Raw genomic sequence first — 12,004 nt, forward strand, 5'->3', positions numbered from 1 at the left:
AGGAAGGTGTAAGGTGTCCAGAACACTTGTTCTCCAGAGGAGGCCACACTGAGAACTTAGCAACTGAGTGTCTCTTTGTGGCTGGTCCTGGGCCAAGCACTGGGGAAGATAAGAGCAGCCGCAGGTCCCAGGGAGCCCCAAGCCTGGTCAGCGACAACAGCTTGCGTCCTAGCACAGAAAAGCCATGCAGACACTGACACAAGACAACATTTTAGCAAATAAGGACATTGTTTTTGTCAAATGAAATATGTGAGGTGGCGTCAGCACATAGCTTCTCACGTGGTAGTTCCTTAAACTTCATTTACCTTTTCCATGAAAATTGACTTTAATTTTTTAACATGACATTAAACTTCAGTGGTTTCAAAATTTTGTCAGAGAATTTTGTTCAAGTTGTTTCTATTTTTAAAGACAGATATGTTATAAACAAATAGCTTACAACTGCCATACACCTCAGAAAATAGAACATTCCCTTTGCAGCTGCAGCCAGGCCTTGGTGTTACTCTCTAACCGTTACCCTACCCAGCCAGCTGAGACAACAGCTCTAAGAATGTCCTGTTGTGACTGGACAGCAGAGGTGGCCCAGCAGTGCTCCCCCTACCTGTGTCACAGGGCAAAAAGAAAAGAATATCTGCATGGCACACTGGGCAGCTGGGCACATCAGAGGGATGGGAGCTATGAGGAAAAGCATTTTCACGCTAATAAGAAAGGGAAGATAAAGTAATGCAGTGTACTAAATATTGAATTTATACACCATTTTCAAACAAAAGTCACTTCACTTCAAATACTTTACTGAGAAACTTGATCTGGCTTCCAGAAACATAATTTTTGAAATACTAGATATCATGCTTGAAATGGTTTACATATAATTCTTGATCAAGAGTTTTTAATAATTCTCTCTTCTAGTTCTTGATCATCATCGATGAGAAACGTTCACAAAGTAGGTGATAAAATTTTTAACCCTCCCTTTTCGAGAATTTGAAAATTTCTGAGTTGAAATTATAGTCTGAGAAATCCATATTCTTTTCTCATGGTCAAATGTAATGTTGCCAATTGTGAAAATGTGAATAGAATATGAATCCAAAATAACTGTTTTCAAGTCAGGACTCCAGTGGCAGGGACGCTCTAAGCCACAGCATGCATACGGCAGGGTGTTCTCCCTGTAAGCAATTTGTAGGTCACATACCTACAGACAGACTATCTAGTGGGTATGAGGCTGTGACCTGGGCTTCCCATTGACTGACTTTCCTGGCCCATCCCCACTGGCTATTCTGGGCAGCAAAGAACTCCTCAGAGGAAGCGCTACCCTTACCCAGGCTCACTTCGGACAGCTCACAGTAAGCACTGGAAGTCATCACATGTCTGCTGCTTATGGGACCACCAGGCGATCCACCAGGCGAGCCACCAGACCCCAGACTGCAAGCCCTGAAGTAGCTGCGTGCAGGAGTTGATGGTTAGATTTCCAGGGATTCCACAAGTCATTATTAAAATTTAATTTATACAAACTTATAATTAATCATATCAAAAATACTCAAAACGTCTTATACACTAAATTTTTTCACTCCTTGTTACCATTACCTGTGCTCTTCAGGAAATTTCCATCTATTGCATGTGCATGATGGAAATACTATATACTGGTCACCACTGTGTATGACTCTCCCACTCCAGGTTTAGTGACAACATGTTGGTAGCTTGAAATTGGCCATGATGAGATTGTATTTACACATCACTGCAACCAGCAACATTACAAATCAGGGCTTTATTTACTGCTCCTCTCCCTCCTCTGCCTCACTCCCTGTCTGTGGTTAAACATTCACCAGCACATCACTGGCTGCACCCAATAGGGACAAGTCCCTAAGGACTCTGGCTGTCCTGTGGGCTGAGGGAATTCACACCTTGCTCATCTCCATCTTGCTGGCCAGGTCCACTGCACAACTCTGTTGGAAAGAATTTTTGTTGGGTCTTCTGAGTTTCTAGATAAGCTTCATCTCCATGCTTGGACTAGTGGCCTTCTGGACATGTACTCTGATGTCACCCACAGTAAGGCTCCAGCTTACATGAGCACCAAAGCTGCAGGGGAGGCTGAGCCATGTCCACACACCTGGGCTTGCCTGAAGCCATTCCATCCATGACTGCACAACCATGGCACCTTCCAGCCTCTTCCCTGAGCAGCCACCAGTCTTCTCCTGTAACTCATATGACCCAAATTTAATTTGCAGTCTTTGGTTACTTTTGTAGGTATTCTCCTGACATAGGGCAACCTATATACAGTGTTGTAAGGGTCTATGAGGTAAGAGCTGCCTTTACCTAAGAGAAGGGGCTGGGTGCAATGAAAAACACAATTTGTGACAAGAAGATTCTATGCACATGAGATCTGGAAAGTGAAAAAAGTCAAGAGACATGGCTGGGTCTCACCACACTGAGCTATTAGTACACACGACACGGTTCACTTCCTCCCTCCCTCATCCAGCTGTGTGGAGTGCTGGCTCCATGCTGGGTACCATTCTAGGCACTGGGGGCAGTACTGAGCCAAGCACACACGGACCCCCTAGGCCCTCCTCACCACCTCCCAGTCCCACCCGCAGGGTATTAGCCAGAGCAGGGAAGGCTGCAGGTTCTGACACCAGCCTGCCTGGCTGTGAAGAGAGGGTCCATTTGTGATATTCTTGACCGTGTGCCTACCACTACAAATCTGTGAGGCAGTTGTTAGAAGCCCCATTTTACAAAGGAGGAAGCAGAAGTATGACACTAAGTCTGTTAATGCAGTCATTTCATAAATAATGGTAATATGTTTCTCAGAACCAAGTATGTACTAATAAACACACAGGTATGTGGGTTATGTGTGTCCTGATGAAGCGTTTATGACCCCATGGCTATTCCCAGTACTGAGAGAGATGTTATTTTTTAACGGAAACTTCTGCTGTCAGATACCCAAAGGATAGCCTTCACCTCAGTGTGTAATAAAACTCAGCATTGTGGAATTGGCCTGGTGCTTCTCCCTAGGGCTGTGGTGGAGACACCAAGCCCACTTACAGGAGACAGTTCTAGAAAAGGCCCCAAAGCAGTGTGGCTTTTAGGTGATGAAACTTTAATATTAAATATGTCAATTGCATGTAGAAAATTCAAAATTAACGTTTCAGTTATCAAACAAACATCCTGCTGTAAAGAGAGCTCAACCTCCCCAGAAAATGACTCTGGGTAAAATATGGACATCATTAATTCAGGCCATATTCCTACCCCGCAGGGGTTCTGACAGCCCACCTGGCTACCACAGGCCACCTCCCAAGAGGATAATCCAGACTCCTCGGGAACACACAACTGAAGACAGGGTTCCTCAGCTTCTTAAAATGCATCCTCACTTTTGTGGCATGAAAAAACCAGTTCTCTGTACATGAAAATTTGAAATTTCAAAGTAAATTATGAATGCAAATCCTTGAACAAAACATGGCTCTTTTACAACTCAGTCCCCACCCCTGGCACATGCAGACTCACTTTGAGAGGGCTGATCAGGGGCATATTACAGTGCTTGCCCAGGGGAAAGGGCAGAGAGGAAGAGGAAGGCAGATCAAAACCAACAATTGCCCCACGTACTGGGGCCACCGAGCCCATCTTTGGGAAATCACCCCTACACCCAACAGAGCCTGCACTGGGGCAGGGAAAGTCAGCTTCCCCCACTCTGCTAAAGAGACATGGTCAGGTCCACCCCCGACTGTCCAGTCAGTCCCATCCAACAATGGAAACCACAAGGATGCAACAGACAACCCACGATGCAAGACACCACAGGACAACTGATTTAGTTTTTGTGACAAACCAGTGGCAGTAAAAAACAGACAGGAGACCACTCTAGCAGAACAGGCTGTGGAGACAAGGCAGTGAGTCACCCATGTGGACGCTGCTTGGTCCAAATCAACCAACTGTAAGAGGCATTTCTGAGACAATCCAAATTGTTTGACTACAGGTTGGTTACTAAATAACTCCAAAAACAAGTTCATTTTGTTAGAGGAGTGCTGATGGGCATGGCGATTATATTCTTTAGATTTACCTAAGTAAGTCATAGTGAAATACACAACATCTGGGACTTACTTTAAAATACATTAGGAAGAAACAAAACATGAAGGAAATGTGGCAGACTCTTGATAACTTCTGAACGTGGGTGATAGGTTTTGTTGCATCATTCTGACTTTGTGTATGATTGAAAATTTTCAAAATTAAAAAAGTATAAAGCAAAGAGTCTAAACAGTTTGAGCTTTCCTCAGTTCCTTGAGGTTATGAAGACTATGACTTGTGCCACCCCTTACAACAACAGATGTTTGACCTTCACATGCAACAATCACAAGTTGATTTACAGGTTTGGAAATGTCACTTCCTCAATTTCACTTCATGGGGTGGCATTCCATGTTGTCAACAAAAACCTTTCAAAAGTAAAAAAACTCTTGAGAAGGAAGGAGGAAAAGAAAAGGAAGAAATGAGACAGTGCTGCTTACACAGGCGAAAAGGAGCCTCCAGTTTCCCAGGGTACCCGAGCAACTTCCACTAGTCTTAACATGGGAGTTCAACCCATGTCCTCTTAAATGAAGGAATTCAAACTGGCTATAGGCAGGCTCTGGGACAGACATTCTTAACTCATGGTCCACAGATCCCTGATGCAGAATTTTAAATGTGTAGGCCAGTGTTCATTTTTCTTTTTTAAATAAAATAGAGATGAAGTCTCACAATGTTGCCCAAACTTGTTTCAAATTCCTGGCCCCAAGTGATCCTCCCGCTCAGCCTCTAAAAGTGCTGGGATTACAGGCATGAGCTAGGGTGCCCAGCAGTGTATGACAGTTTTCTAGAGAGCATTCAGCCTACGTCAGATTCTCAAAGCAATCCATATCCCCAAAACTTAAAAACCACTGAACTTAAAGAAGGTTGAAAGCAAATGACCAGATGAAAGCTCTGGCCTTGGGTTGTTACAAGGACATCTTTTTATTTAAGAACATCTGATACTTTTGGAAATGTTCTTGCTGGATCCAAAACAACTTGATGGACAGTCTATCTCCAACACCCACAAACACACCAAACAGCCTGGTCCTCCAGACCATTCAGGGCACACCCATACAGGGTCTACTCATACCGCCCACACCTCTGCTCCGGGGGTACAGCTGTCCTGAGCACAAGAGGACCAGTCAGGCCATTCAAGTGGCAGGTACTCAACCACTCCAATCCCAAATCCAGTCACAGGTCACAGAAGAATGAGATCCTGCATCTCCAGGCCAAATGCACTGCAGGAATAAGTTAACAGAACAAGCAAAGCAACATGTAGACACAAACATTTAGTTTATTTTTACTGACTGTAACCAAAGTCAGCAAAAGAGATGACACTTCAGGTGTCCTAGAAGTCCTCCTGAATTAAACGATGACACACCAATGGCTGGGCACAGGATTGGAATCGTTTCATGAAACCATCTTACAATCACTGACATCTCGGGACAAGAGAGTGCCTCTTGGGCCTTGCGGGAAGCTTTCTTGGCTATCACATTTTCTTATCCTCAAGTCAGGACAGACAGATTCTCACCAAGAGCATCTACTGAGAAGCTCTTTTACTCTCACAGACTGTCGGTGGAAAGAGGACCACAGTATCATTTAGTCTAGGTTAACTGAATCCAGGATGTTGCCAAAGCCTCCCCAGAAAGGACCGGAGAGCAATTTGCTGAAGGGTGCTCACTGCTCATTTCACTGCCCACTGCTTCCTCACCTTAGTTGAGGGGTCTGGTGACCATCCAATCGCAGAGCAGATTACAGCCCATCATGAAATAAGTTCCAGTCAGTGGGTGTACTTGAAGACCTGTTCTCTGACAGCACATGCATTCTCTGTGAAGAGCTGTGTTCACATCAGCGTCGGAGTCTCAGAAAGAACGCGTGTTTACACTCTGTACTCTCCAATGGGTAATATTTATCATAAAAATCTAAAACATATTCTTCAGTCTTGAATCCAAACTTCTGGTACAACAGCATGGCAGGGTTGCTTGCTGAGACATGAAGGGTTACATCCTTGCCCATGCAGGTCTGCCAAAAGAGTGGAAAAATACAAGATGAAAATGGAAAGGCCTGAGGGAAGGTGAGTGGGTGAAGAAACTCTTCAAGTGTAGGGAGTCGGTTACGGATTCCAAGGAAGGCAGGGAGGGACTGGGGCTGACATATGCAGCACCCAACAGCAGCAGGAAACCAAACGGCATTCTGCTGCCAATCAAAACATTCACAAGACTATATTTTTAAAATTTGAAGCAAAGGGTCAATGGGGATATTTTATTGTCAATTTTATTATTTTATTTAAAATATTGATAGATTTTATTATGTTTAAATATTTCAAATCTATCAATAACATGACAACCTTGAAGAAATACAAAATAATAACTTTTGCTTTTTTAAACTAGATGTTATCTTGTACCTCCCCCAAAATTTGTAAAAATTATCTTCCTAGATGTGCTAAATTATATGCACAATTATAAGAATTAAAATTTTAAGAACTTAATTATAAAACCTGAGGATCTTGCATAGACCTTCTGAATCCAAAAGTTTATCTTCCATTCCTCTGAACAGCAGAATTACCTTTTTAGAACTGAGATTTCTATATTCATCATTAGCCTAATCTTAGGGGAGAAGCATAATAATCCTTCTATCAACACAAGATAAGTCCTTAGATTCTTTAATCAGAATAAGATACCCATTAAGTCATATAAACTAAGAGCTTACTTTTTAATAAAGAGGCACAGAAATAAGAAAGTTGACAGGGTCCTTGAGATTGACAACCCGAGGCTCCCCCAGGCCCCTATTTAAGAACTCCCATCTTTCCTCTGCTTAGGTCACAGAACATCCAAAGGCATTTTTAGGGTAAGAGAGAACTACTAGTATAACAAAGAAAGAGCATGTTGTGAGTTTTCAAAGAAAATTTTGCGCAGTTGATGCTAGTGTTCTTTAGATTGCAAACACACATGTCAAAAAGGCCACTGCCGAGTGCTAATGACTGAGTGCCACCTCTGTTTGGACCCTGGGATATACAGGCCCTACAAAGATAAGCCTCCCCCCACCCGCCCAGCCAATACTCAGTAATGACTGACTGTGCCAGGCCACTTGTTGGGCACCAAGGACATATACACATTCAAGTACCGTCCCGGTTCTGTCCTCAGACCCTCACCAGTGACAGGCAAGGTAGCAAATCCTATGTTTTCTGCTAGATAGAAAGATGAACACAGTAGAGATCAACTCCTGGGTGGAGTGGGGCAGAGGAGACCACGTAGAAATAACTGAGGTAGTCTCAGGAGAAAACAGCAACACAAGGTAGGTGGTTCATGTTAACTACCCAGTGAGTGATTTACAGTCACTGTCTGAGGAGGGAAGAAAGCATTTTTCAGCACTTTAAGGGTACTGCCAACATTTGTGAATTACGGGGCAAGTTGGAAAAACGTTTTATCATCTCCATCATCTCTTTAAGAGGAATCTTGCTTATATAATACATAATTCTCCATACCAAACGATTTCTAGGTAAAAGTCACCAGAAAAATTCTGAGGGAAACAAAATCTGTGCATTTTCTTAATGTTAGTATATAAATATACAGTATACAGTATATTTTCTTCAAAGGCAATACAAATATATCAAGGGGTGAATTATAATTCAATATTAGAATGAACTTATAAAGTTCATATCAGCTTAGGCAATGATAGTTAAATTAAAAACCATCAGTAACAGTAGGATATATACTACTTATTGACACAGTGGTATTAAAATGTTTACAAATACTTAAAGAAATAAAAACCACAGTTCCACTCTGGCTTCTGAGAGCTGGGACTGTGGTGACTCTGAGAGCAGCATGTTCTGATATGGACAGTGGACATGCTTGAGGGCCTCACTTTGGTATGTTCTCATTTACTACCCATGCTCACCAACTTATTTCTTTGAAACATGGTTCTGAACAATAGTCTTATCTCTGAGGGTTTGATATGTTTGTCCATGTGCTTTAATACCCTCATGAGTGCTGATGACCGACTTTCTTCCATCTGGTTTTCAAGGCAACCCATTCCTGGGCTGTGCAGGAAGTCCAAGCCCAGCCTCATTCCTCCCCCAACTCTTTCAGGGAAGCCTGGAGGCAAGACAGTAAACCATGAACACAGACAACTCACCTGAATCAGATGATAGATCATGAAAGTTGCAATCCCTGCTCGTCTCCATTCAGGATGGACAAACAGAAATGAAATGTAAGCTTCATTGTATTTCACGTCAGGAACCATGAAGCCAAAGGCAATGATGACTTTTTTATAAAGGACCACCACACTGAAGTCTGGGTACTGCAGGCACTCAGACAGGTCAATGCCTAAAGGAAAGAAGCAACAGAGGTTCAAACTGTGTGTCTTTTGGAATTAAGGAACACCAAGCTGTTCAGTCTGTACTTATAGCTATACCTGCATGCTAAAAAAACACACACACACACACACACCAAAACTGGAGGCAAAGATATTACCATAGATACCACACATTCAGATCATAAAAATAAAAATGAATTTTAGAAAATATCGAAATTAACATAGTCTTTCCTAAATGCATATGTTAAGAGCTGAGAGGCAGGATAGGGTGGGCAGGAACACAGGCTCAGAATCAGATACAGTTGGCTCTGAATTCAACGTCTCTCACCATGTGTGTGACTTGGTACATTTCAGTGTCTCAGGGCCAGTTTCTGTACCATGTAAGAAGAGGAGCACACCTAGACCTGACAGAGTTGGGAAAGATGCCCTGAGAGTGTTCATATATTCTTTACCCTATACACATACAATTTCCACACTCTTATGTACGAAGGCTACCTTTCACAATAAAGAAGTGATTCTATGCATAATGTATGGAAGACGCCTAACATAGGGGTAGAAAACAGGAGACGCTCCAAAAACGTTGTGCTTAGCCCACCACCACTCCCAAAAGAATGAACATGACTCTGCCACCACATCAACAGATGCATAATTACCAGACAAAAAAGATGGCACCACTCTAATCTTGATGAAACCTTACCTAACATCTGGAAAACGTGTATTATTTCCTTTAGGTGTCAAAGCAGCGTGGAAAAGCAGATCCACAAAGAACAAGCTTATATTTAGCAATTAGAATGTGTTCCTAAAAAAAGGGGTGGGGGGTTTTCCTTTCATTGATGGCTTTGGTCTTCAGAGACAATTTTGTTAAGGCTGATAAAATGACAAGTCATACTGGGCTTACTCTTACTCAGAAAGTCTGTGATCAGGGCATTTGGATTTTTTAAAACACCTTCTGGCTATATTAACACTCTCTAAGGAACAGCTAAATAAACAAAACATGAAGAATTATTAAGCCAAAACCAAAAGTGTCCAAACACGCCCAAGCTACCAGTCTGTGTATCTTTGATAGACATTACCTGGTGTCTAAATATATGTAGAAGCAAAACAGGATGAATCTTTTATTCTGGAAGCAGAGACAAACAGGGAAGAGAAACAAACAAAAACACTGTTTATTACTTTAATTGCTGGCTTATTCTTGATTTTAGGAAAGCAAGAGGCATTCATATTTTATTTCTGTGTCAGTAGAGACACAGTAAATGAAATCATGAGTAAAAAATCTTAGGGTCACATGACATACACTAATTTTAAAAACTACTAGAATGAACCATACAGAAAAATGATCTGCCTGGTTTGGGAGAGGGAACATACCAGGCCAGAAAAACTCCTGACACATGGAGTTGATCGTTGGGATGTGATTTGGCCGGACATAGCAGTAATCAAGAGGCGCATCGGGCTCAGGCGTCCAGTGAGGGTCACTCCTATGCAGGTGGGAACGGATCTGTGACAGGAGCTGTAGTTTGGGTGGTTTTGTTTCATAATCACGCCTCCAGAATCACAGAAAATAAACAAATTCAAGTCAAGAAAAATACCCATATATTTTAAATGGTAATGAAATAAATGTTAAACAAATGAAAAAAAAAGAAAGAAAAAATACCCAGTATTCGACTCATATAAACACTTTAATCTGCCTGTCATTTTAAACCAATTTGTACTGCTTTGCATGGTAGCTGGCTTGATTATAGCCATCATACTTTTCTGGAATGAAATCTAAAATTCACTCTACTAATATTTATCAGGTCAAACCCCTTTGTAGCCACTGGGAACCATACTAGGTGCCTCATGAGCAAAGTGAGGAAACACAAACAGCATCATGCTCACCCTGGGGAGTGCTCAGACACAGGGGCACAGCTCCAGAACCACAACTTGACCAGGCAGCCGGAGCACCACTAGCAAGTTGAGCCTGAAGTAGCCAAGCCAACTGCCATTCAGCCTATCTGTTCAGAAAGCTAGTGCCAGGCATGGAAGAAAGGGTGACTGCAAAGCTGCAGAGCAACTGTGAGGCAGTAGAGGCAATGACATGCTCCTAGTAGCAGGCCAGATGCTGCCAAGCCTCGTGAGCTGGCTCACTTCACCTCACAGCCTGGACCACCAGACTCCACTAGAAGTGGCCCCAACATCCAGTCCATGTTTTTGTTTCACAGACTACAAAATGTATACAACTTCAATATTTAAAACAAAACGATTATGGTAATCACAAAGAAACCCAGCAGTTAACTTATGGTTGCTTTTTACAGTTTCTTCAAAAGACCATCTTCTCTGCAAAAAAGGACAGTTGAAACAAGTAGAAGTGGTGTTCACCCAGGTCTTACCAACGCAGCTCAGTTTTCTTTTCTTTTTTTTTTTTTTTTTTTTGAGTTGGAGTCTCACTCTGTTGCCCAGACTGGAGTGCAGTGGCCGCTCCCGGCCACTGCAGCCTCGACATGCTGGGGCTCCAGTGATCCTTCCACCTCAGCCTTCCAAGTAGCTGGAACTACAAGCGCGCTACCACACCCGGCTACCACACCCAGCTAATTTTTTTTTTTTTTTAATTTATTGTAGAGGTCTCACCAAGCTCAGTTTTCATTGTTATTCTCCCCGACAGGAAAGCAGGGCACAGAAACCACAATCATGACTCTGCATGACACACCCAGCATCACACCTCTTATCCGTATACCTGATATAAGGTTTCAAGATCCGAGAAGTGTAAGGGCTGACAATACTTTGGTCCACAGCCATGTCTTCTGATCCTACCAAACGATACAAAAACTTGGTGGTCTGGTGTCGAAATCCTTTCCTGGACGGCAAGGCAGTCTATGAGAAAGAAGCAATGGTTATACAGAAAGAAAATTATTCAGAGGACTAGTTAACTTCTATAGGTAACTAGTATTACTAAATCTTTGTGTCAGAAAGTAGGTCTTTTTGCGTTATTTAGAAAGCTGAAGCTTCAATAGAAAGTTTGTAGGCAACTTTGCATATAACTAGGTAAGAAAAACGAATCCCAATTGTAAATGTTTACAAGTCAAACAATTTTTAACATTTTGAAGTTATTTAAAACTTTTGATTCATTCAAGTGAGTGAGATGTAGGACTGGACATTGGATTTACAGCTTCTCTAGGCTATGCTGTCTATATTATGCCTTCAACCTACTTACTAAATATTACCCAGCACTAGTATCAAACAAGTAACATAGACATGAGTCATATTTATATTACCACTCTGTTATCCAAAGAGCCACAGGGGTCAATTACCATCTCTGCATGCAAGGGGTATACATGCATGCTTGCTACATGGATATACTGTGTAGTGGTAGAGACTGAATCTCAGGTGGCCCACTCCCCAGACAGTGAAAAACCATGCCCTGTCAGTAGTTTCTGAGCCCTAATCCTCCTCCCCTTTTCCCCCTAACTGGTGTCCCCAGAGTCTATTATTTCCATCTTTGTATCCATTTAGCTCCCACATATGAGTGAGAACATGTGGTGTTTGGATTTCTGAGTCAGTTCACTTGGGATGATGGTCTACAGCTCCATCCACGTTGCTTCAAAGGACATGATTCCATTCTTTTTTATGGTTTCTGCATATGGGTTTTTTGAAACTCACCTCTTTTCCAGTGAATACATTTTTTTTTTTTTTTTTG

The 12,004-nt window shown here is 42.3% G+C and overlaps 1 protein-coding gene across 2 annotated transcripts in view; it reads right to left on the minus strand.

Moving 5' to 3' along the window:
• Nucleotides 1–5,296: 5,296 nt before the first annotated feature.
• The window catches only part of KAT14 (lysine acetyltransferase 14), a 35,042-nt gene continuing 28,334 nt past the window's right edge, over nucleotides 5,297–12,004 (minus strand). For both annotated transcript variants that reach the window (XM_008059779.1, XM_021713237.1), the window contains 4 exons: nucleotides 11,045–11,181; nucleotides 9,700–9,875; nucleotides 8,155–8,345; nucleotides 5,297–6,042 (listed from right to left, as the gene is read on the minus strand). In XM_008059779.1, coding sequence (XP_008057970.1) covers nucleotides 5,869–6,042; nucleotides 8,155–8,345; nucleotides 9,700–9,875; nucleotides 11,045–11,181 — 678 coding nt within the window. In that variant the 3' untranslated portion in view covers nucleotides 5,297–5,868. The remainder of the gene's footprint in view (nucleotides 6,043–8,154; nucleotides 8,346–9,699; nucleotides 9,876–11,044; nucleotides 11,182–12,004) is intronic.

This window comes from Carlito syrichta, unplaced genomic scaffold, assembly GCF_000164805.1.
Source record: "Carlito syrichta isolate Samal-C Ts95f unplaced genomic scaffold, Tarsius_syrichta-2.0.1 Scaffold304359, whole genome shotgun sequence".
NCBI classification, from domain to species: domain Eukaryota; kingdom Metazoa; phylum Chordata; class Mammalia; order Primates; family Tarsiidae; genus Carlito; species Carlito syrichta.